At 42.9% G+C, this 26,567-nt stretch overlaps 1 protein-coding gene across 11 annotated transcripts in view; it reads right to left on the reverse strand.

Annotated features, from left to right (window-relative positions):
• Nucleotides 1–10,300: 10,300 nt before the first annotated feature.
• The window catches only part of ZBTB38 (zinc finger and BTB domain containing 38), a 143,697-nt gene continuing 127,430 nt past the window's right edge, over nucleotides 10,301–26,567 (reverse strand). For all 11 annotated transcript variants that reach the window (XM_042957262.1, XM_042957259.1, XM_007086355.2 and 8 more), the window contains one exon: nucleotides 10,301–16,883. In XM_042957262.1, coding sequence (XP_042813196.1) covers nucleotides 13,299–16,883 — 3,585 coding nt within the window. In that variant the 3' untranslated portion in view covers nucleotides 10,301–13,298. The remainder of the gene's footprint in view (nucleotides 16,884–26,567) is intronic.

Consider the following 26,567-nt stretch of genomic DNA (forward strand, 5'->3'; position numbering starts at 1 on the left):
GATTCTCATCACTGTGAGTGAAGTCCTTGGGCGCAGGCCTTTCTGCCTCTATTAAATGGTGAAAACAATACCTTCTTTCCCGGTTCTTGCCCAGATGAAAGCATTTGGCACAAGTCCCTTGCTCAGTTAGTTTTAGCCAAACACAGTGTGTTCTGTGGTCATTTTGATGGACTTTTCTTCAGCATGTCCCAGAAGGAGGGGCATAAAACCTCTATTCGTAGAGATTACGATGATGTTGGATGTTCTGGGTTTGAATTCAGACTGCTGTTTAGAGGAAGTTATTATTAGATGTGTCTCGGGGCGCCTGGGTGGCTCAGTCGGTTAAGCGTCCAATTTTGGCTCAGGTCACCATCTCGCAGTCCGTGAGTTCGAGCCCCGCGTCGGGCTCTGCACTGATGGCTCAGAGCCTGGAGCCTGCTTCCGATTCTGTGTCTCCCTCTCTCTCTGCCCCTCTCCCGTTCATGCTCTGTCTCTCTCTGTCTCAAAAATAAATAAACTTAAAAAAAAAGTAAAAAAAAAATGTGTCTCTGTTCTCTTTGGAGATTTTGCGGGGAGTGGGGACTTTATTCCCTTCAGCATAGGCATCTTTGCCGTCAGTTGGAGAGAACCAGTCTGAGACTGAAGCCAGTAGAGAGGAAAGTAGAGCAGAGAGAAATGGGAGAGATAGGAGAGACAGAGAGAAAGAGAGAGAGAGAGAGAGAGGAAAGAGACAGTACCATTTTTCTTAAGCCCTCACATCCTGCTTTGCTTAAAGCCAACTATTCTGTCCGTGGCAGCTGAGAGGGTCGTGGCTCAGTTTCCTTGCCCTTGTGATGAGAAGTAGAAATCCAGTATACCAGAACAAGGTTATGTGTTGCCCACCTACCAGCCACCCCCAACCTGATCGATATGGTCTGAAGGTGGGGCTGAGAAGCGAGGGAGAGGTGATTTCTAAAGGAAATTCAGGTGCTTTCACCATCAGACTAGAAGAGGACTCAGCAGAAAACCCCAGAGATGTCCACCAGGAAAACCCAGAGCTGTGCACCACACTTAGCAGGACAGATGGGGGGCTTAGTTCTACTTCTGTTGTGGCTGTTGATGCCCCTTCCCATTCTGAAGAAACTCTTCCCCATTAGGGTGACCAGTCATCCTGGGTTTTCCAAGACTGACCTGGTTTAAGCACTGAAAAGCCCCGCCTCTCGGGAAAACCCTCCTTCCTGGACACACAGTGACGGTCGGTCACCCTGGAATGGAGAATCAGCACCCTTAGCAGAGGACTCATGTTTGGCATTGCTGTGCTGATGCTGGAAACACAGCTAAATCAGGAAGCTCTGGACTCTGCCTGGAGGAGCGTGCCGTCTGAGGGAATTGAAAGGTGGGAAGGTGGAATTGAAAAAGGATTTTGCCAGAGAGCTGTGGGGCCGGACTGAGGCAAAGGCAAGCCGAGGTCTGACGGTTGGTCTCACAAAACACCTCAAGGAAGAAGCTTTCTTTAGAAGGGACTTTTGACCTAGACATTGAGAAATGATCATGTCTGTGGGTGGGGGCGGAGTGGCGTGAGAACGGACCTTTCAGTATTGCTAGGAACTTGTACTCAGACACAGTGTGATGAAAAGCCAGATTCTCTGGGGAGTGGTGACAGCCCCCCTAAGTTCAACAAGGTCAAAGGCAAGAGTACAGATGGAAGCCTATGCAGTGGACTCTCGAACAATGCAGGGACTGGGGACCTGACCTGTGTAGAACCTTTGACTCCCGAGAAACTTAACCACTAATAGCCTACTGTTGACCAGAAGCCTCACTGATAATATAAACAGTCAATTATGTATATGTTGTAGATGTATTACAGACTGTATTCTTATAATAAAGTAAGCTAGAAAAATCTTATTAAGAAGACCATAGGAAAGAGAAAATACATTTATAGCACTGTACTGTATTTATAAAAAGAATCTGCATATAAGTGGATTCACACAGTTCAAACTCGTGTTGGTTGAGGGTCAATGGCAGTATATCATGTATCTAAATTTGAAGGTTATAAGTCAGGTGAGTAAGCTCTTAATTAAATATGCTCTATTCTCTTCTTTCGGTAAACATACCTTCCTAACAATCTGGGAGGCCAGGTTTGGATTTAGAGGACCCAGTCTGTGGTGTTCCTGACTGGGGTGAGACAGCATGAGAAAGGCTGGGCCCAGGGCGTCCTTGTATTTCTTCTTACTCTCCGCCCTGCTCCTTCCCACACTGCCGGGGCTTTGGGCACATACACGTGTGATCCTGAAACTTCATCACAAACTCCGTCCACATCCCTTGCAAACACCTGCTCCTTGCCTGTCCCTGGGGTCTAGGGGAGTGACCCTGGCAGGGAAGAGACCCGAGCAGGCCCTGCAAGTGGGCAGAGAATTCTCAGGTCCTGAGCACTCTGGGTGGGCACCTCATTGTTGGCCCTGCGTGCAGACTCTGCCTGGAGGGAGGGGGGACCTCCGGAGGAGGGCCAGGGTGGGGCCTTCCTGCTTAGGTGTAAGGATGCCACTGAATGGTGAGGAGTTCCCAGTGGCTGGCTGGAATGTTGCCACAGTCCACATGAGCACTAGCAGAGGAGGCTGGTTCCCATCATGATGACAAAAATCGTGGCCCTGGGTTTCTCTTCAGGAAGAGAAACATCAGAAATGAAGGGGTCTGACCTGGGAAATGGCTTGCTGCTCTTCCCACTATAACCACATTTACACAGATATTGGGCATGTTCCAGTCAAGGTGTGGGATGTGGCCTTTTAGTCCCATAAAACTGAGAAGCTAGAAATGAACAGCACCTAAGCTACACAGTATCTCAGCTGGCCAGATTTTGGGAGAGAAACTGGCCAAGCCTCAGAGCTGAGTCAGCTTCTCTCTGGCAGTAGCCTATCGCTTATGTGAAGTGAGTAAATTTTTGAATTAGAGATGGCAATTTCTTTTAGATGGCCTTCCTAATGGAAGACGTTCTTCCATCAGAGGGTCCGCAATGTATAAAAGTTAAGTGATGACCTAGATTTTCAGAGCATTATACATTAGACATTATACAACGGGGGGCACAGAAGGGGCATGAAGATCCTTTCGGGGCCAGTCTATATCTCAGATTCGAATTCCTTGGTCCAGTCATAGGCTCCCCCCATATTTTACCCTTTGGAGTAGCTGACTAAAAGTTTCAGATTTTGATTAGTTATAAGAAAAACAAACAAACAAACAATACACCCCTCCCCCACTCCTCGCTATACTTCTATTCTTTCCTGATTGGGTAGAGGCAAGCAAAAGTATGAAGTCTTCCATTTGCTTTGGGCCACACAAGACCCCATTTTCACCCCCAACATGAAAAGAGTCTTGTTTAGATAGTCCTTGAAATTTGACTCAATTTGTACCCTCCTCATTTATTTCCATTTAAATTATTTCCAATTAAATTATTTTCAGAATTTCTTCTGCTCTCCCAAATCCTTGACAGCTAATCCCAGGAACTCTCCAGTTTTACTACAAATAATGCTGTGCTCCTACCCACCACAGCTTTGTGGTGAGAGGAGGTCTGTGCTCTCGGGCTTCAGTGCCCTTTGCCTCTATTAGCCGGCTCTGGAACTCAACTGCCAGGGAACTCTGCTTCTCCGCATACCAGCTGTATGACCTTGGGTAAGATAACTTCTCTGTGCTTGGTTTTCTCATTGGGGATTAGCTCTTGTAGAATAACTTGTCCCTAAAGATGCCTGCCATCAATCCTTTCCCTCGTTGTATGTGCCTACTACTCCCCCATCGAGAAGTATAGTCCATCCCTCCACCCTTGAATCCAAGCTGGGCTGGGACTGCTCGGATGCCCAGGGTGGTCAAGACTTTAGACGATGCCACCATCTGACTATACCTGCACGAGGGGCCCGCTCAGCTGATCCCAGTCAAACCACAGAACCATATGATCCGAGAACACTGTATATGGCTGTTTTAAGCCACTAAGTTTTGTGGCACTGTACAGCAAAAGATGACCACATTAAACGTTGATGGGGATGATAATATCAACGTCTATCTCACAGGATTGATATGAGGATTAAATAAATTAACATTAATTAGATGCTTAGAAGAGTGCCTGGTCATACAGGAGTACACCTTGGAGATATTGTGGGTTTGACTCTAGACCAGCACAATAAAATGAGTATCACGAAAAAACAAGTCAATTGAATTTTTTTGGTTTTCTAGTACGTGTAAAAGTATGTTTATACTATACTATAGTCCATTAATTGTGCAATAGCATTACATTTAAAAAACCGATATACAGGGGCACCAGGGTGCCCCACCTTCCAAAAAATCTCTTAGTCGATGTGAAGTCAGCTGGTGGTAGTGAGAACCATGTCCTGAAAACTGACAGGTGTTGGCCCTGTCTCTCTGGGCCCCTTGGCTTCTCTATGCTCTGTGCCCACAGCCCTCAGATGAAGACAATAATCACTGGCAACACAACAGGATGATGGTGAGAGACAAATATGAAAGTAGTTGTAAAAGAGCCTTCAGGCCTCCTCCATTTGTGTGTGTCTATCAGACACTGAGGTCTGTACTTCCTTATATTAAACCCAGGCTTTCTAGTTCTTGGCTACAACTGAGTCTCTCACCAATACCCTCAACTTTCTTGCCTCCTCATCCTTTGTTTCACCCCACGTGGTGGAATCCTGGTCTCCAAGCGTCAGGTTCCACTTACAGCTCCTTTTCTCTCTCCTCTCTCCTTCCTAGCTCAGCTTCTGGAAACAAGAACCCTTGCTCACTCTCTTCCTCTCTGCTCCTGCATCTGCCCCCCAGTTTCCACCTGTACCACCACACTGAAACCACTCAGCAGGCTCATTCCAGCTCTCATGATCCAACTGGATGTCTCTCTTCTCAACTCCACATTCAGTGACATCACGTTGGCAGCTTAAAATCATCTGTGGCAGGAGTGTTTACACGACAGACATTGGCAAGTACTATAAATCCGGCTTTCCTGCTCTCCAAGGTGATGGTTAATTGTTTTACCAGTACATCGCTCCCAGTGACCTTCTAGTTGCTAAGTGCAAAAGGGCACTTTCCAGATTTTCTTTACTTGGCTTTATCTTCACTTGACACAACTGATGATTCTCTCCTTTCTGAGAGGTTCTTCATCTCTGGCTGCCTAGATGCCACTCCTCCAATTTTCCTCCTACTTCTCTGTTCCCTTCTCTGTGCCAGCCTCTTACAGACTTTTATTTACTCATCAAATATCAATCACCAAATATTGGTGTTTTCCAGGATTCGGTCTTCTTTTGCTATACAAGCTTCATAGGAGACATCTTACATTCCCATAGTGTCAACAAATAGGAAAACAAAAGGTTATCCTTGACCCCTCCCCAGCCCTCACTTCTCCATATCCATCCAGTATCAAGTTCTGCTGATTTTGTCTCCTAAATGGCACTCATTCTCTCCTCTTTTCTCTCATCTTCACTGTCAATACATAACCCACGCCACCATCATCTCCAGTCTGGACCACTGCAACAGATTCCTGCCTGCTCTACTTCTGGCCATTATTGTCCTCTGTGTCATTCCCCACAGTTCAGCTTCAGTGACATTTCACAATACAAAACTGATTTAAAAAATTCTTCTTGTCCCAACAATCCAATGGCTCTCTGCTGCTCTTAGTGTAAGATCCCAATCCTTAGCATGACCTGGGGGTACTGCAGGGTATGGCTTTCAGCCTCCAGTCTCCTCTCAGACCCACCTCTCTAGCACTCTGGCCACCATTGGCTTCCAATGCACTGTGTTCCCCCTAGAAACAGACTTTTGTACGTGCTATTCCCTCTACCCGGAAAGTCTTTTTCTTTTTCTTTCTTTCTCTTTCTTTCTTTTTCTTTCTTTCTTTCTTTTTCTTTCTTTCTTTCTTTCTTTCTTTCTTTCTTTCTTTCTTTCTTTCTTTCTTTCTTTCTCTTTCCCTTCCTTCCTTCCTTCCTTCCTTCCTTCCTTCCTTCCTTCCTTCCTTTTTCTTTCTTTCTTAAGTTTATTTACTTATTTTGAGAAGAGCAAGAGAGAGAACAAGCAGGGCAGAGGCAGACAGAGAGGAAACGAAAGAGCATCTCAAGCAGGCTTTGGACCGACAGCATGGAGCTGGATGTGGGGCTCGATCTCATCAACCGTGAGACTATGACCTGAGCTGAAATCAAGAGTTAGACACTTAACCCACTGAGCCACTCAGGTGCTCCTCTCCTCTTTCAACTTTATTCCTTTTTCAGATCTCATTCAAAAGGTACTTCCTCAAGGACGACTTCCCTCGAACTTCCAGACTAGCTTAGGCCCCCTGTTAAATGTCCTCATGGCACCTCTTCTTCACATTACTTACTGAAATTGTAATTGGTTAGCTTTTTGTGTTCCCCATTAGATCATAAGCTACAGGGACAATTTGTTTTTTCTGTTTTTGTATTCCCAGCACCTAGCTCAAATATGTTTTGAATGAATGAAACACAACTTTCAGCTTCATACCCAAAGCCAGTCCCCCTTCCGAACTTCTGGTCCACATAGCTAGTGGTCTACAGGTGACTCCACTCTTCTAATGACTCAGACCCAAAAACTGGGAGTCATCTTTGACCTCTCTGTTTTTCTCACCTCCTGGGACCTAAACCACTCACAAATCCTATCAGATCTACCTTCAAAGTACATCCAGTATCTCAGACAGTATGTACCTCCTGATGGAAGAACATAACCCAACTTAGGAAGCTGTCTTGTTAATTCCCAGGCTGTGACAAACTCTTCAGGACAAACAACATAATTTCTTCAAAAATATATTGCAAGAGAAGAAAAAATAGTTTCTTCACTGCATTGCAGTGAGAGTCATTGGTTACTTACATTTTTTAAAGTCGGCTCCACACCCAGCGTGGAGCCCAGTGCATGGCTTGAACTCACAACCCCAACATCAACACCTGAGCTGAAACCAACAGTTGGACGCTTACACTGTTGGTGGGAATGCAAACTGGTACAGCCACCCTGGAAAACACTATGGAAAATAGTTTAAAAAAAAAAACACCAAAAACCCTAAGTAAAGAACTACCCTACAATCCAGAAATTGCACTACTAGGAATTTATCTAAAGGATACAAACGTGCTGATCCGAAGGGGCATGTGTACCCCAATGTTTATAGCAACGCTACCAACAATAGCCAAATTATGGGAAGAGCCCAAATGTCCATCAACTGATGAATGGATAAAGAAGATAAAGTGTATACATACAATAGAGTACTACTCAGTGACGAAAAAGAATGAAATCTTGCCATTTGCAACAATGTGGATGGAACTAGAGTGTATTATGCTAAGCAAAATAAGTCAGAGAAAGCCATACGGTTTTAGTCTTATGTGGAAATTGAGAAACTCAACAGATAATCATAGGGGAAGGGAAGGAAAAATAAGATAAAAACAGAGAGGGAGGCAAACCTTAAGAGACTCTTCAATACGGAGAACAAACTGAGGGTTGCTGGAGGGGAGGTGGGTGGGGGTATGGGTTAATGGGTGACAGACATTAAGGAGGGAATTGTTGGGAGGAGCACTGGGTTCTACTCCTCCTGAAGCCAAGGCTACACTGTATATTAACTGACTTGAATTTAAATTGAAAACAATTTTTTTAATTTTTGAGAGAGAGACAGAGAGACAGAGAGACAGAGTGTGAATGGGGAGGGGCAGAAAGGGAGGGAGACACAGAAACTGAAGCAGGCTCCAGGCTCTGAGCTGTCAGCACAGAGCCCTTAAGGGGCTTGAACTCACAGACCGTGAGATCATGATCTGAGCGGAAGTCAGAAGCTCAACCAATTGAGCCACCCAGGCGCCCCAGAAATAATAATAAAAAAGAGAATAAAGTCACTCACAAACAACAACAAAAAAGAGTTGGACACTTAACTGACTGAACCACACAGTCCCTCCAGAGACCTTCTTCACTGACCTGCAGTCTCTTCCCTATACTGCAGTGACAGTCATCCTTTAAACACATTAAATCATTTCCTTTTTGTTGAAGCTCTCACACGGCCTCTCGCTTGGACCTTCTGGAACCACTCTCTGCCCTTCCCTCCTAGCACTCAGCAGCTCATCTGCTCCCCCATCATCTGTCTGTGTCAGAAATACAAAATCTCTGGCAAGGCACACGAGGCCCTGGTGATGTGTCCTCTGTGTACCTCTCCTGGCTCACCACCCGGACCCCAGGCCTGCGGAACCACATGCACTCACCCATGCTCCTGTGTTTTAGCCACTCCTACCTGGACCTGCCTGCACTGGGAAGCCCAGGCTCAGTCAGGCCCAGCCCAGTGCCCTCTCTCTATCAGAACCCAACATAATCCGATCTGGTTCTGAGCAACTAGGGACTCAGGGTTTCGTTTTGTAATCGTGCCTTGCCTCATCAGTCTCCTTCCCCGGTCTCCGGCTCCTCAAAGGCACAGGCTACCTCTTATAACTCTATAGCCCTGGCCTGGACACAACACCTGAGACCCCAAATTAAACATATTTTGAATAAATGAATTAAAATTCTCCATAAATTAGCACTGTTCCAGCTTTTAAATCTCTGTATACCGAAGTTTCTTATAACAAAGAATAACATCCTGACCCCTATGTGACATACAAGTCAGAGTTTTTAAAATTATTGGGGAAAAAAGTGCTCTTCACTTCTCAGCAAAACATTCTAAGTAAATAGAATTGAGGTCTTAGACATCAAGAATGAAATCATAATTTACAAAACCTTAAGAAATGTAATCATACTTCTGCTATAACCAGTTCTTCCAGGAGTTGTCTAAACTTGGGAGAATTTCATTTTAAAATCTGCACCCCAAGCCAACTCACCTGCTCACTGATGACCTTCCTCGGAGAATCAGCATCAATGGGAGTATACTGGGGAGGGGGAGTGGGGACAAGGCAAGGGGTTCCTCTCTCCAGAAGGGAGACTGATAGCCGGCCAGGATTTGGGGAGGAGAAAGGTGAAGAGTTCTCAGATATGGAGGAAATTGCCTCTGCAAAGAGCTACTGAGGGGAGACAGAGGGCGTGGGACCGGTCAACCGGGGGGGTGGGTGGGGGGTGGGTAATGAGAAAAGAGGAAGGTGAGAAACAGGAGTAAAAAAACCCAAAGTGATTAATACAATATGCACAAGTAGGATTGCCTTGCAGGATTTGTTTTGATGCTTTTAATCGAGCTACTTTCTCAATTATTAAAAATTCTTTCAATATTTAATCTGTTTTGCTAGATAAGTGAAGTTAGTTTCAGCAGGCAGCAGTTATCAAATTTTTGATTTGGATTTGGTTTGGATTATCCTTCAAATACAAAACTGATGCTTACTGGCCAGACATTAGTAGGACTGGAAATTTGCGTTATTTTCCCTGTGTTGGTGATGGATTATGTTGCCTGAGCCACTGGCACTCCCTTTCACACTAGCTACTGTGACTAACTGCATGCATCTGAAGAGAATTAAAGTTAGGAATATAGTCTGTGATGAGGGGACATTTTTTATGTGAAAAATTACTAGCTTAAAACAGTATTAAATATTTTACTCCATATTATTTTTAATCCCTTTTTTAAAATGTTTGTTTTTGAGAGAGAGAGAGAGAGGAAGAGAGAGAGAGAGAGGGAGCAGGGGAGGGGCAGAGAGAGAGAGAGGGAGACACAGCATCTGAAGCAGACTCCAGACTCTGAGCTGACAGCACAGAGCCTGATACAGGCCTTGAACTCACAACTGTGAGATCATGACCCGAGCCGAAGTCAGACATTTAACTGACTGAGCCACCCAGGCGCCCGATTTTACTCTATATTCTTGAAAAGAAAAAGTGTACAGATTTAAAAAATGATTTTATAAGGCAATATCCCAACATACAAGAGAAGGCAAATGCCCAGAGTGTAGAGGCATCAGAAATAAAGCAGCGGTGGTGTCAGGGAAAGCTGAGACCAGTACGGCCTCCTGAAGGCCATCACTGTAACAGCTATCATCATAAAGCTGCATTCATTTGTCATGCCTCTTTGCCTCACTGCCCGTTCAGTTTACATTAAGTATTTTTCTCTAAGGTGTTGAGAAGAAACAAAAACGTGGGCTTTGAAGTCAGGGAGATCTGGCTTGGAATCCTGGTTCTGTCTGGTTGTGGGATCTTCTCAAAATCACTACAAAATGTAGATAATGAAGTCTACTTCCCATGGTTGCTGGGAAAGACCTGAATGAAACAGCCCATGGGAAGAACCTTGCCAGATTCCTGGTACTAAGTGTAATTTGTTTCCCGAGGATGAGTAGAGTAGACAGAACACTTTCAACGCTCTCTGATTTATCACAAGGTCAGGCCTAGCCAAGGCATTAAATGATAAGAAGACTTCAATCTCTCTTATTTCTGCTTTTTTTTTTTAATGCATATTCCATTTGAGTCCTAAGCATGTAAGTAGGTATCATGGAACGTAAACAAGTAAGGAAACAGAAATATATTAAATGAATAATATGTGAAACAATGCTGTGACTCACAAAGAGGAAATAGCCGCTTGACTGCACAAAAGAATTAACATTAAAACATTTAAGAGACTTAACATAGAATAAGCTATTTTAATCAAGCAAAACCAAATTTATATTCATTATTTCTAAAAATAAAATTAGACTTTTCCAACCCTTAACATCTGCATTTAATAATATCTTCTAACCAAAATACAGATGCTAAAACAGCAAATTACAATATATCTTGTACAGCATACAGTATGTTCACTGTTTACACCTACTTTAATTCTAGTTGGTCGTTATGTACTCAATGCATAAACATCACTCATGGTAAAGTTTTCACAATTAACAAAAATGTGACAAGGCTGTCTTAAAACGGCTCTGCTATAAATTGTATAGAATATACAGAATTACAAAGTCAAGTATTTTTTTTATCAAAATATACACCCCTCCCTGAAACTAACACAAGCTATCAACATTTTAAACGAATAATACAATTATAGAAAATATTTGCAAAATTATTTTTTCATGTATAAATATTCTGCCATATTTACTTTGGTCTAGAATTATCAGCATACAAGTCCACTTAAAAAATTTCCACATGTAAGGGCTAGGAGACATCACTACATGTAATAATTTTATATTTGGAGTTACCTCAAATCAAAATGACTGAAATACACAGTAATTCTCTTTGATTAATAATCCCAATTGAGATAAAATAAATTAGTAGATCACAAATTACCTATTCAATATTCTAATTATCAATTCAGAAATGATTTTCATAAGCCCTTTGTGACCATCTCCTTTAACAAAACCCAAATGAGTAGTGCAGGTATACATATATACAACGTATAAAATAAGGATGAATTTGCTTGCATTTCCCCATTTTCCTCTATTACATAATACTGTATGTAAGTAAGTGAAAGTAGATCAACAAAAGATAAATGCAGATGCAATATTGGGGTTACTTAACAGCAAAATACTACTGTATAAAAAGGTCAGCTTTGATCGTGTCCTTCTCTGGGTGTTTAAATGCTTTCTTGCCCACCCAAATCCGTATTAAGTCTTCTTCATGGAGACATCACAATACTTGAAGAGAGAAACCGGAGTCCTTTGAACTACTTCTTCATTATGGTGACTCTGCAACCTTGAATAACCTTGGGCTTCCATCTATCAAATCCCATGAACATGAATAGCTGTAGGTCACCCTTAAACCAGGTTCCAGGTTCTGCTCACACTGGTGATCAAAGGATGGGAATGTTTTCTCTCTCCCTCCTATTCTGGCAGTTTATAACCTAAGAATGATGAGTTCCAGCTTCCCAGAACCTAGTCCACATGATGGAATATCCTACAGGGCAATTAGACTTGGAGGGCAATGGTGATGGTGTGGGGCAGCATAAAAGAACATGAAACAACTTAAGTGGGTTTTTAGCAAGGGAGCCAGGTGTCTGCAAACATGAAGACAAGGCATCTGGCTTTGGGGATAGGTTTCTGAGTCATATAAGTAAGTGATGGAATCGTATTACTCCATAGTCTATCTCTCCTCCAACCTCCCCCAAAACAAAGCTACTGTTTGAGGCAAGGAAGGTCATCGCTTCCTCTTGCCCACTCAAGTCATTAATGGGTGAGGTGGGAGGTGTCTTTCTGATGCCCTTTTGTTTTATATTAGTATATACTTGTGGGCTGCATAATCTCCAAGAAGGCTAATAATCACTGGGATTAGGCTTTCTGTCATTTTCAAGTGCCTGGGAATTCACCACCATATGCATGCTTTGCACTAAATTTCCTGGACACTCCTTCAGTGGAATGGGATGTGTCAGGTTTTAACTTAAACCCTGGAGACTGATTAAGTCTGTCTGAAATAGACCTCTACATCCATGGCCTTGTGATGGATGGAAGACTGCAGGGAGTTTCAGAAGAATTTGACCCTTCTTTATTTTCTGAAGTGAGGCCACTGCAAAGTAATATACAGCACAGGTGATCAGAGAAAAATTCTGGGAGGGCTCTCCCCCATAGATAAGGCATGACCTATTTTTTCTGTGACTGGAGTAGACCAGTTCTAGTAATAGCTCAGCCAGAACTTCAAGGGAACAGCATTCCATCTAAAAGCATACAACGTGCTCTTAAATCATATCAAGATGCTTTCTACTGATTTTTCCATTAGTCCTCATTATTTGCAGATCTATTGCTCGTCATTATAATTCTCTACAGGGGACATGGATAGTTAAAAGTCATAGTGATTTATATATGTATTTTACAAGGCTTGTGTTGCAGAAAAGTAGTTCTAGATAATGTATGAATGTCCTACTTAAGTTACTCAATTTCACACATATTTTCAGCTATAATATTAAATATTTCTTATATATCCACTAATTTAAACAATTTTTAATAGCACAGAAGCTGGATGGGAAAAATGACTGTCATAGCTCGTTTACCTTCTAACATATTTATGAAGATGATGTTTTCATGATATCCGACCCTCGTTTTCTCCAGTGACTAAAGACAGCTCAGCAGCCAGTTCCTATTAGCACTTACTAGAAAGTTCTAAATTAGGCTAACATTAGACTCTTTTTTTTTTCCACTGGCAGAAATACCACAGCTAAGAACTTCATAAACTTCCACAAGATACTTGGGATACTGGAGGATTCAGCTATTTCATTTTTGTGCACTTTGCATGAAGTTAATGCTAAAACCCAAAGTAGATATTAGGATCCTTTTTCTGGAATTTTCACAAATGAGATTTTCTTTTTTACATTTCACTCCTTCATGACTGTTGTGTGAACAAAACAAAACTAAACTTAAAAAAAAAAACACACCAGAAGAAACAGCTAAAAACACCCCAAAACAACAAACCCACCAACTTATAGTTTTGAAGATTTTTCTAAGTATCGCCACTCAAAGGACATTTTCAACAATGGTTTGCACATTATCCTTTTGGTCATTGTCTTCTGAATCATTGACATGTGGGTTCTCCAGAGGATTTGAGTTCTCATGGCACATGTCACCTTCGACTTTCTCCCGCTGACTTGGGCTCTTGAATAAGTGTTTCTTCTGGTGCATTCCAAGGGCAGCAGCTGTTTTGCAAATTTTGGGGCACTGGAAGCAGGCATAGCCCTTCCCATCATGTTCCCAAATGTGCCTCTGCTCATGATTCCTTTTTGTGGAAAGGTACAAAAAACTCTGAAAGCAGAACTGACAGTGGTAACGCTTTTCGCCGGTGTGGATTCTTTCGTGGATTTTGAGCGTCTCGTTCAACGTGAATGCCTTGTTGCAGTACTGACAGATGAACTCCTTCACGCCCAGGTGGATGCGTTCGTGTTTCTGTAAGTTTCCCTGCACCGAGAAGCACCGCCCGCAGGTCTTGCACTGGTACGGCTTCTCTCCGGTGTGACACCGCATGTGCATCTTGAGCGTGGAAGGGCTCTGGAACTGCTTGGCACAGAACTCGCAGGCGTAAGGCCTAGCAGTGAGATGCCGGTGGGGCCTTCCTTGATTGCCGGCCCCCGAGGCTTTGTCTCCATCGCAGAGTTCGCACTGCAGCTTGGGCATCTCTTTATTTTCTTCTTCCTCAAAGGCCTTCTCCTGAGGAGCTTTCCCCACAGCGCAGTCCAGTTCTGCTGGGTATTTACACTTATTGCTTGGGCTCCTGTGTTCATGTTCTTTCTTCCAGTTGACCTTCCTCATTTTCCTCAACTGTCTGGATTTCTTTTTGGGTTTGTAGTTGTAGTAAGGACGCCAAGGTTTGTCAGTGGAATCCTGGTCGCTGGCGTCATCGAACATCTCGTTCATTTCCACACACTCGGACTGGCAGAGCCCGAGTGGGCTGTCTCTGTTGGCTTCTGGGTCACTCTCTTGTGGCAAGGTCTCCTCCTGCACTTGATACTTGGGTCTTCTCCCTCTTTTATAGAACAACTTAGATCCTAGGATGTGCCTTTTCACGATGGCTTCGTTTCCGATTTTCACCGTTATCTGGCAAAGGGGCGCCACGTTGCTGTTTGTGGAGGTTCCTGGCAGAGCAGGCTTTGCAATGTAGGTTTCAATTTTACTGGTTTCTTTCATACTTGCGGTTTTGCTCAATGACCCTCCGGGATCAGCGACGTATTTGGACTCCTCTGCTATCTCCCCCTTGTTACACGGCACGATCTTCTTTTTCTCCTTAATGCTTTTGGGTCTGCTGACGACCCTGCCCGCTTTGTCAGGCTCGAGTTTGCTGTCGTCTTTCAGGGGCTGACTGCCTGCTGGGTCCGAAGGCGCTCTGTGGCTGCTGCTGGTCATGGCGGCAAGGGCGTTGCTGTGCATTATCACTGATGAGAACTGGCTACTATGCACAATGACCGAGGGTGCTGAGCCACTGTAGCTGATCACAGAGGCTGCGTTCTCACTGCCACCACTCAAAGACGAAACAGGCACGTCCCCTGCTGGGAGGTCAGAACTGATAGCATTCTCAGTGGAAGAAACCGACACCTCGGTAGAATAAAAGTTATTGTCAAGATCGACTTTCAGTGCTTCCTCTCCCCACTTGGTCCCCTCTGCGCTCTGTACGTTGGCAGAAGCGGGCATGTCCTGGCGTGCAGATGTTTCCAAGGGGACGGCTGGACTGCTGGTGAGGGTGTTGACGCGGTCTTGGAAATTCAGCGTCGGTAACTCAGAGCTGTGTGGATTCTGAATGACATAGGGACCAGATGCTGACGCATTCATCTGACTGCTTTCTCGAGCATTTTCATAGGAAGAATTTCGGTAGCTCTTATAAGGAGCCCTCTTGCATTTCATAGGCAGTAGCCTGTAAAGTTTATATGGATACACACTAGGCTTCAAGCCTCCATTTGCTGTTTTTTTACTGATGGAAAGTCTGTGATCTATGGCATGGAAAGACTTCTGATGGTTTTTGAGAATATAGTAGGTCATGAAAGTTTCAAGGCAGAAAATGCACTGATAGCGCCTCTCCCCTGTATGCCAAATTTCATGTCTTGTCCTGTACTCAGCCAGTGCAAATACTTTGTTGCAGTAATGACACGGATATGTTCTTCTCCACGAGTGAACATTTGCATGTCTTCGGAGGCTGGATAAAGTCACGTAACTACGTTTGCATACAACACAGCTGTAGAGCATCTGCCCATTAACAAATTTAACCATGTGGTCCGTTTCTGGCAAGGTACTTCCGGTACTGGAAAACTCACCAATCCTGTTTTCAGAGAGCAACGGTTCTGGACCTGTGAACGAACTTCCATTCTGTCCGATGGTTGGATAGTTTTCTAAAAAGCGCTGGTTTCCTCCGGGAACAGGCATGTGGCTGGACCTCATACAAATCTGCTCGTGCCGATCCAGTCTGTTCAGGGTGCTGAACTGCTTGTTGCAGTACTTGCACACTAACGGCTCCTGGGTTGGCTTGTGGAGCTGCATGTGGGCACTGAGCAAAGTGCTACTGTCAAAGGACTTAGAACAACAGCTGCAGTTGTACACGAGAGGTGGGACCTCTGCCGTCGGCGGCCCAGGGACGTCAGAGGATTTATTTTCATCTTCCTTGGAAAAACGGAGATCTCCTTCGTTGTTGGGAGATTTTGAACGAGGAAGAACGGCAGGCAGCTCTGGACTTCTTTCCTGATTAACCTCTGAGCTGGTTGCTGGAGGGGGTGGTCTATTTTCTGCAGCTGAATCGGAAGCCTGGGGTATGGAGACTGTCTTTGGCTTTCGGCACGTTTTCGGTTTTGCTGCTAGAGCTTCACAGGTTTCTTTACCTGTTTTACCAGGCGAACTGCTGTCGTGTTCACGTACGGGCTGACTTCTGTATGCCTCGGCCACGGAGGAAACGGCATACGAGTGCTCCGCCAGCGTGCGGACGGGCTCTGCCTCGTGGCACACGTCAGTCCTCTCCAGGCAGAGGCTGGTGGTTCTCATGGAGTCAGAGACCTTTTTGAAACTTGCTCTCAAGTCCAGTGGAGAGAACATGTTATTACTATTTTCTGTTTCAATGATGGAAAATGCATTTGTGATCCTTGGCCCATTGGTGATGGCAGGTTCTTCGTGTCTTTTTTCATTTTTTTCTTCTTTAACCACTCCCTTTTCAGTAATGCAGAATACATAGGGACCAGGGGAATTTGAGAAGTTGCGATCAGTAAGGTCTTCCAAGAAGGATATTCCCAGCTTTTTCCCTGCAGCTGCAAGATCCGTGACTGTTTCCTGTCTCTTGACGACAACTGTGGAGCTGTAGATATAATTAAGGATCTCTGTAAACACTTCAGCTTTGAGATCATCCAGTTCCAGGACATGGCTGGAAATACAGATTGTATGGCTCCAAAAGATATTTTTGAAATAAAGGCTTGAAGCAGCCAGGACATTGCTGTGGGCTTTAAATTTGGTGTCTTCCACAATAATAGTGACATCGCATAAAATGCCCCGAATGCGCTGCTCATTTAAGATGGAGAGCACTGTGTCACTGTGCAAGTCGTCCTTGAGGTCCCTGGAAAGGGACATGACTGTCATCTGAAACAAGAGGAGAGAAATGGTCAGAGACCCTTCCAAAACTAGTTTCTTTCCTTCCTTCTTTTTTTAAAGTAAGCTCTATGCCCAGCGTGGGGCTCAAACTCACAACCTCAAGTTCAAGAATCATATGCTCTACCAACTGAGCCAGCCAGGCGCCCCAACAAGTAGTTTCTTTATTTCTAGACAATTTTCAATGTTTTTGAAAAACTTTTTTTTTTTGTATGAAAATACAGGTTTTTATCTCATTTGCTGTTACTTGCAAGACTTGGAGTCAACATTAGAAACTAAATCTTGATCTAGCCCCAGCCTGTTTCTCATACCATTGCTAATAGTTGTTATAGTTGGAAATCCTCCCAGAACTCTTTCTCCAAAGCCGTAGCTATATATACACGTCCAAATTTGGGAGAAGGAGGGTTTCCCCCCCAAATGTGAAGGGTCTCATCATCACTCAAGGCTGCTGCATTGAACTCCTAGAGCTGGGCAATGCCATGGTCCTGCCACAAACGTCCTATTTTCATAGATAACCCTGAGGACCCGATCCAAACATCATTTATGAAGCAGGAAGATGATTTTTTTTTTAAAAAAAGCTTTCCCTAAGTAAGCAGTACCTGTATACAGAGGTACTGCCCACTCAGAGAAGAAGAACTGGAGAAGCCATTCTAATTTGTGGCTCTGAAAGGTCTCTCAATGGAAACCCTCAGTCTGCATGACCCAGTCTGACCACCAGGGGTTCCCTGCCGCTCTGCGTTACTGGCCATATCTCATACTTTCTCTAATTTCCCTTTTTATTACAGCCAAAGTAGATTAGGGTTTTCAAAAAGGGCTCGGTGACGTACTGAAGGCACACGAAAAAGAAACAATGCACAAAACCAAGAAAGCATGTCTCTGAGTCTACTCTCATTGTGGTTTGGATTTGAAGGTATCTCTTTAAGATCCTGATTTCAATTCCTTCAGACATATACCCATAAGTGAGATTGCTGGATCACATGGTAGTTCTATTTTTAATTTCTTGAGGAATCTCCATACTCTTTTCCATAGTAGCTGTACTAATTTACATTCCCACCAACAGTGCACAAGGGCTCCCTTTTGTCCAACCCTTCATCAACATTTGTTCTCTCTTATCTTTTTGATGGTAGCCATTCTGACAGGTGTGAGCTGATATTTCATTGTGGTTTTGACTTACATTTCCCTGGTGGTTAGTGATGTTGAGCACTTTTTCATATGTCTGTTTGTCATCTTTATGCCTTCTTTGGAAAAATGTCTATTCAGGTTCTCTGCCCTTTTGTTAATCGGATTATTTGTGGGTTTTTGGTGTTGAGTTGTATAAATTATTTACATGTTATGGATATTAACCCCTTACCAGATATATCATTCGAAAATATCTTTTCCCATTTGGCAGGTTGCCTTTTTGTTTTGTTGATGGTTTCCTTTACTGTGCAAAAGGCTCTGATTTTAGTGTAGTCCACCAGTTGATTTTTTGCTTTTATTTCCCTTCCCTCAGGAGACATATCTAGAAAAATGATTCTATGGCCAATGTCAAAGAAATTACTGCCTGTGCTCTCTTCAAGGGTTTTTATGGTTGCAGGTCTCACATTGAGGTCTTTCATCCATTTTGAGTTTATTTTTGTACATGGTGTAAGAAAATGGTCCAGGTTCATTCTTCTGCATGTGGCTGTCCAGTTGTCCCAGCACCAGTAATTCCACTACTGGGTATTCACCCCAAGAAAATAAAAACACGAATTTGATAAGATATATGCAACCCTATGTTTATTTCAGCATTATTTACAACAGCCAAGATATGGAAGCAGCCTGTGTCTGCTGACAGATTAATGGATAAAGTAGATGTGGTACACACGCACATGCGCGCGCACACACACACACACACACATACACACACAGGAATATTACTCAGTCAAAAACATGCATGTTGCCATATGTAACAACATGGATGGATCTAGAAGGTATAATGCTAAGTGAGATAAGTTAGAGAAAAACAAATACCATATGATCTCACTCATATGTGGAATTTAAGAAATAAAACAAGTGAGGGGCACCTACGTGGCTCAGTTGGTTAAGCATCCGACTCTTGGTTTCAGCCCAAGTCATGGTCTCACAGTTCATGAGTTTGAGACCCGTGTTGGGCTCTGCGCTGGCAGCACAGAGCCTGCTTGGGATTCTCTCTCCCTCTCTCTGCCCCTCCCTCATTCATGCTGCCTCTGTCTCTCTCAATATAAATAAATAAACTTAAAAAAATAATAAAACAAGTGAACAAAGGGGGAAAAAGACAAACAAAAAAACCAGACTTTTAAGTACAGTGAGCACTGGTGGTTACCAGAGGGCAGGTAGGTGGGAGGATATATGAAACGGATAAAGGGGATCAAATGTGATGCGCAGTGAGCAATGTATAGAATTGTTGAATTGAAACTGATATAACACTGTATGTTAATTGTATTTCATTAAAAAAATACTGAGTCTAGTCACAGGTTCCTAAATTGGCACAATTTAAAGGCATAGTGGCTCTTGTTCTGGTTCAAGGATCTTATCTCTGTTCTTCCCAGCTCCTAGTTCTTGGTATTTTCTCTATATATTTTAAACCATAAGACTGGAATGGCCAAAGCCTACCAACTAATATTCCAGTAAGAGATAGTATATTATATAAGAAATACATAGTATGTTAGTATGTAGAGATCTAAATTAAATTCAAACTTAACCTTACTCTGTGTCATGTATTCTGTTCTGTTTCATTTTAAAAATGCTAATAGCAACTCACTCAACTAATTTCACTATACACTAACAGATCACTCCTGCAGTTAAAACCAAAAAAAACCCCTCTAGTCTAAAGGTCATACTAATGAGCTGTTCATCCAGCCTCTCTCTCTCTCTTTTTTAAAATTTATTTTGAGAGTGAGAGAGAGAGAGAGAGAGAGAATGAGAATCCCAAGCAGGCTCCACACTGTCAGCACAGAGCCAGATGTAGGGCTTGATCTCATGAACTGAACCATGAGATCATGACCTGAGCTGAAATCAAAAGTTGAATGCTTAACCGACTGAGCCAACCAGGCAAGCACCCCCAGCCTCTCTAGTGGCAGTGTCTTCCTAGCACTGAAGTACAACATTTAACTCACAGCATTCATTCAGCTGTGGAGAGACCAGATGGCCAAATGAAGAATTTCTTTTTACCCTTTTCTGAAGCTGTTATAAGTTGTGCCCATTATGTTATTTAGTGTCCTTTATACTTTAGGATCCATTTGATTCATTCTTTGATCTCATCCAGCCACAGGAAAAAGTGCATTAATACTAATAAATGCTTCTATTTCCAAGACAAGGAAGCTTAGAACCAACTTTTATCATCAACTGTTGTAGCCATTGTTAGCTTGGATTTCTGGTGTGACTAGTGTCTCATTTTCTTCATTTAATATTAGTTCTTTTCTACTTGTGTACTGTGCCTTTAATTGTAACCGTCCATGAATCTTTTTTAGAAATGTGAGGGATTAAGTCTATAAATAGAAATGGAATTAAATGAAATGGAACCTACAGCTTCCTCTATGCCCCTGAAGGAGAGGGGGTCACCCCTGAACAGGTGGCAGGAGTCCGTTCTTCATTGGTTACAGATCAATGACATATTTTGCTGACGCTTCTTTTGTCTTCAATGAGTTCTCTGCTCTGGGCCCTGGAGGATCCACTTTCTCTCCTGCTTCATTTATTCACATCCTGTTTGGCTTTTCTGAAGCCCATACGTTATTTCAATTCTTTATCCAGCCTGACTGGATAGTCTGAGATCTGGCAAAACACATACTGTATGATTTTAAAAGGTGGTTGCCCTCTCAGTTTAGTTCCATGCTGACATCTGTTTTGTCCTTCCACCTCAAAACTACTGCTTCTTCCAAAACATTCCAATTCACAGCACTCTTAAACTCCCACTAGGCCCTACCTCCACTTGGGGACTACAGTATTTCACATCAAGCCAATGAACACTCCAGGATGTTAGATGATAAGCCCCCCCCCTCACTTCTGTAGGATTCTCTGATTCTTCTCTTAGGTTGTTCAATTAGGATGGTTAGTAAAAGGCCAAATGTTAACATTTAATAATATCTTTTTTTAACGTTTGTTTTTGAGAGAGCGAAAGTGTGAGCAGGGGAGGGGCAGAGAGACAGGGGGACAGAGGATCCGAAGCAGGCTCTGCACTGACAGCAGAGAGCCTGATGTGAGGCATGAGCCATGAGATCACGATCTGAGCCAGTGAGATACACAACCGACTGAGCTACCCAGGCACCCCCACATCTAATAATATCTTAATCATACTCACAGTTAGAATAATGCATCTAATAGAAAGTATCATTATATAGGTCATTAACACACTGTTGTAACTATGGAATATCCACGTACGACACTATTCAAAAGGGGGATGATCCACCACGGTGTGGCAGAAATCCTTTTATAATCAGAGTAACTACGCAGCACTTCAATCTACGTTCTTGGCACACACACAAAAACTTCATTCTTGTGTCACTCTTCCCCAGCACATGTGTTAATGTCTAACATGGCTAGACACAGTACTCAAAGCTGGAAATACTGAGGAATAGGAGACAAGTCTCTTTCCTCAAGGAGCTCAGAGTCTAGGGGGAGAAAGAGAAGTGTCAACTAATAATTGCAATCCATGATGGTAGGCTTTATACTAAAGGTATGTACAAAGTGTTAAAGGATGAAGGGCCAACTTGTTATTTACAGGGGCCCTGGAAAGCTTGGCATCAATCAATCAATAAAACAGGAGTGTGGGATCAGGGAAATACAAATCAAAACCACACTCAGATATCACCTCACGCCAGTCAGAGTGGCCAAAATGAACAAATCAGGAGACTATAGATGCTGGCGAGGATGTAGAGAAACTGGAACCCTCTTGCACTGTTAGTGGGAATGCAAACTGGTGCGGCCGCTCTGGAAAACAGTGTAGAGGTTTCTCAAAAAATTAAAAATAGACCTACCCTATGCCCCAGCAATAGCACTGTTAGGAATTTACCCAAGGGATACGGGAGTACTGATGCACAGGGGCACTTGTACCCCAATGTTTATAGCAGCACTCTCAACAATAGCCAAATTATGGAAAGAGCCTAAATGTCCATCAACTGATGAATGGATAAAGAAATTGTGGTTTATATACACAATGGAGTACTACGTGACAATGAGAAAGAATGAACTATGGCCCTTTGTAGCAACATGGATGGAACTGGAGAGTGTGATGCTAAGTGAAATAAGCCATACAGAGAAAGACAGATACCATATGGTTTCACTCTTATGTGGATCCTGAGAAACTTAACAGAAGACCATGGGGGAGGGGAAGGAAAAAAAAAAAAAGAGGTTAGAGTGGGAGAGAGCCAAAGCATAAGAGACTCTTAAAAACTGAGAACAAACTGAGGGTTGATGGGGTGTGGGAGGGAGGGGAAGGTGGGTGATGGGTATTGAGGAGGGCACCTTTTGGGATGAGCACTGGGTGTTGTATGGAAACCAATTTGACAATAAACTTCATATATTGAAAAAATAAAATAAAAAACAAACAAACAAACAAGCAAACAAAAAAAAAAAACAGGAGTGTGGGAAAGGCATTCTAAGCAGAAGGAACACCACAGGCAAAACAAACAAAAAATGATAAAAGGGTATATGCGCTCAGAGACTGATGAGTGGGTCTGTGTGATGGCGGGAGAGCGTGTGCACATGGTCTGTCCCCAGGATCCCCAGCAGTGCCAGACATGTGGCAGGCCTCAACACCTTTCTGTTGAATGACATGGGCTAGGAAAGGAAGGGTCATAAAGGCTCTAAAGTACTCCTCATGGTAAATTTTATATTCTAGGTTAAGAGGGAACCACTGAAAGTCATAATCTATTCCAGATTTGACCTGGAAAAAAAACAAACCCCACTCACTCAGGCTGCCGTGTGCTGAAACAATCAGAGGGGAGGGGCAAGCTGGCTGCAGGAGACCAGGTGGGTAGGCCATCCATGGTCCAGCTGAGAAGCAGCCCATCCATCCAGACAGAGTGAGAGGCGGGGGCAAGCAGACAGCCCTACCGCCAGCTAAGGAAGGGAGTGGGGGGTGGTATCTGGACTTAGAATAGATTTTCATTCCCTCCACCAACATTTATGGAACAACTGTTAAGTACATGGTATCAGACTAAATGTTAGAGGAAGACAAGAGTTCATTCCACATTTGAACAAATGTTTCCTGAATACCTACTATATGCTTTGGGACAGTAGTTCCCAAACCTGGCTATGCATCACAGTCACCTGGGAAGCTTTAAAATAGTATAAATTGATAGATTTTCCCCTCCCCTGCTCCCACAGAAATTCTGGTTTAGAACAGCTGGGGAAAGACCCTGGAATCCAATGTATTTTTTAAAAATATTTTTCATGTTTATTTATTTTTGAGAGAGACAGAGAGAGAGAGGGAGGGAGGAGTACAGAGAGAGGGAGACACAGAATCTGAAGCAGGCTCCAGGCTCTGAGCTGTCAGCACAGAGCCCGATGCAGGGCTCGAACCCATGAACTGTGGGATCAGGGCCGGAGTCGAAGTTGAGCACCCAACTGACGAACCACCCAGGCACCTCTGTATGTTTTGTATTTGCACTAATTTAGTGAATAAGGAAAACATTAATATGATACCAAATTCAAAAGACACAACACATAAACTTGATGAGTCTCTTTCCCACCTTGTCTCAGAGACTCTTCAAGTAGTTTTTATCAACCAGCTAGAACCAGGCCCAGTGGGCTGACACCAAAACCCTGTGCCATAAAATATATACAAATTCGTCCTTCAAAGCTTTGTGGTGTAGCAAGGGGTATAAGATGTGTTTATGAAACGCTGCATAACAAAGACACACAAATGTGTGGAATCACACAAGCAGGCAGGTTGGAAGAAGGCAGTGGCATTCTGGGGAGGAGCTTGGGAATGGCGGTGAGGGAAGGCACAGGGAGACACTCAGCAAAGCCCTGGAGGAGAAAGTGCCATGTAGTGGATCTTGAGGGTAGAATTTAGTTCTGCAGATCTAAACAAAGGGAAGGGAACCTCACTCAGAAAGAGGCACAGAGTTTCATGCCCTCAAAAAGCTTATAATCCAAGAGTCAGTGTAACAGTTCAAAGAATCTAAATCTGCAAATGCAAATTGAAAAAGCAGTGAAAGTTGTTGAAGGTGGACCTTAAAGTCTTTAAGACTTTAGAACCCTCTAGAACCTCCTTTTTTATTTTACCTCCCACCTGAACCACTTCCCACCACAGTCACGGGGTCATCTCAGATGGTGCCAAAGCTAAAAGCCATATCCTACGTGTTCAAAGGGCAATAAAGAAATCAGTTCAAAGTCTGTAGACCCACAGACCCACAGTAGGCCACAGGCAAATCTGGCCCCCACAGGTTTTTCTGACCAATCTGGTTTTTGGAACCACGTTTTTGAAAAACCGGGCTGACGTTGAAAAGAGTAAGATTTAACATAAAAACCAATATACCTTTTTTGAACAACAGGAAGAGTGGGCAAAATGGTTGTTGTCTGCCTGGCAAGAAGGACTGGGTGCCTCATAGCTGTGTCCCCTCATCACAGCCACCTGCACTCACACACTGCCTGCCCATGCTCTTACCGCCAAGTGACTTCTCTCTGTAACCTGACCAGCCTGGCCCCGTTAGCTGATTTCCTTTGTTGTGACTGATAAGAACATAAAGGGAAATAACATTAGACCCACAGATCTTATCATACATACTTACTTAAAGATCCCCCCAAAATTAAAATTCAGACTTATAAATGAGTTTTTGTGTGTTTGGGGTGGAGGGGGTAGTCATCCTCGGCAAAAACAGTATTCTTTGACCTAAAAAAGTTAACTGACCTTCTCTACTATATTTCTTTATAGAGAGTAACTTAACACTGAAGCCTTAGGAATTCCTGCCAATGGAAAGCCCACAAAAGACCTCAGAAAAAGAAATGTAGGATGGAAAGAAGATGAGATTTAATTTACATGTAACTTTTTAAAATGTTTTCTAAACAGCAAGCTTCATGCAATACATTCACTTCTCTCAGTAGTATTACTGAGATGGGATAGACAAGCATGAAAAAGGCTAACAACAAATGTTATAGATGCAAAAATTTTGGTGGGCCTACCTACATTTCTTTTTTTTTAAATTAAAAATTAAATTAAATTAAATTTTACATATTTTTTAAATATTTATTTTTGAGAGAGAGAGAGAGAGAGAGAGAGAGAGCAACCGGGGTAGGGACAGTGAGGGAGACACAGAATCCAAAGCAGGCTCCAGGCTCTGAGCTGTCAGTACAGAGCCAGATGCGGGGCTCAAACTCATGAACCACAAGATCATGACCTGAGCCAAAGTTGGATGCTTAACTGACTGAGCCACCCAGGTGCCCCTAATTTTTTATTTTAGAGAGACAGTGCCCAAGAGTGGGGGAGAGGGGCAGAGGGAAAGAGAGTGAGAATCTTAAGTAGGCTCTGTGCTTAGCCCAGAGTCCGATGTGGGGCTTGATCCCACAACCCTGGGATCATGACCTGAACTGAAATCAAGAGTCGACGTTCAACTGACTGAGCTGCCCAGGCCCCACATAAACTAATTTGTAATTAGATAATTAAGTGACTTTATAAATATATGAGCATATGCTATATAAAATACTTACACAGTCATATTTATCTATAAAAACACACACGTAGATATCTATATGTATATATACAACATAAGTATGTGATATACACATATCTCTATATGTGTACATACACATATACGTGGACATTTGAAAGACAAAAGGGGTGCAGCTAATAACTATGCTAGAGAAACAGGTATACATTGGGACTGCACTTGAGGAAATAAGGATGAATATTCATCCTTTATTTATTTATACATATATTCATATATATACATGTGTATATATATGTATGTGTATGTCTATATATAAAAATAAAACCTAAACCTCTATGTAAACATAAAATTCTGTATTATAGTACAAGTACATATGTATATGTTTACAGAAAGTATGATAAACATACTTTATAATTATACTTTACATAAATGCCATTGGGAAATTCTAGTTCATTCACATATTTAGAATCTTCTGATCCTTTCGTCTCCTGCCATATTTCAACCTTATCTAACACATGCACATACATATAATGCAAAGATGAACACTTAAATAAGATGCTTTTGAAGATTAAATTACCACTTCTTCACCAGCTTTTTAAAAATTAATTAATTAATTAATTAATTAATTTTTAATTGGTTTTTTTTTAATATTTATTTATTTTTGAGACAGAGAGAGACAGAGCATGAACGGGGTAGGGTCAGAGAGAGAGGGAGACACAGAATCTGAAACAGGCTCCAGACTCTGAGCTGTCAGCACAGAGCCCGACGCAGGGCTCGAACTCACGGACAGCGAGATCATGACCTGAGCCAAAGTCGACCGCTCAACCGACTGAGCCACCCAGGTGCCCACTTCACCAGCTTTTAGAATGAACTATATTTAAAACAATAAAATAAATCTATGCTCATGGTAAAATATTCAAACAGTGCAGAAGTGTATTAAAGTACAAAGCAGAAGGCCTGTTCTCTGTCCTAGCCTCCCCTCCCCCACATCGATGCACCTACGGCACCCACAGCATGCATCCTCCCTAGATGGATACCTTTTTTCTAACTTTGGAAGATCTGTACA

Source organism: Panthera tigris, chromosome C2 (genome assembly GCF_018350195.1).
Source record: "Panthera tigris isolate Pti1 chromosome C2, P.tigris_Pti1_mat1.1, whole genome shotgun sequence".
NCBI lineage: Eukaryota > Metazoa > Chordata > Mammalia > Carnivora > Felidae > Panthera > Panthera tigris.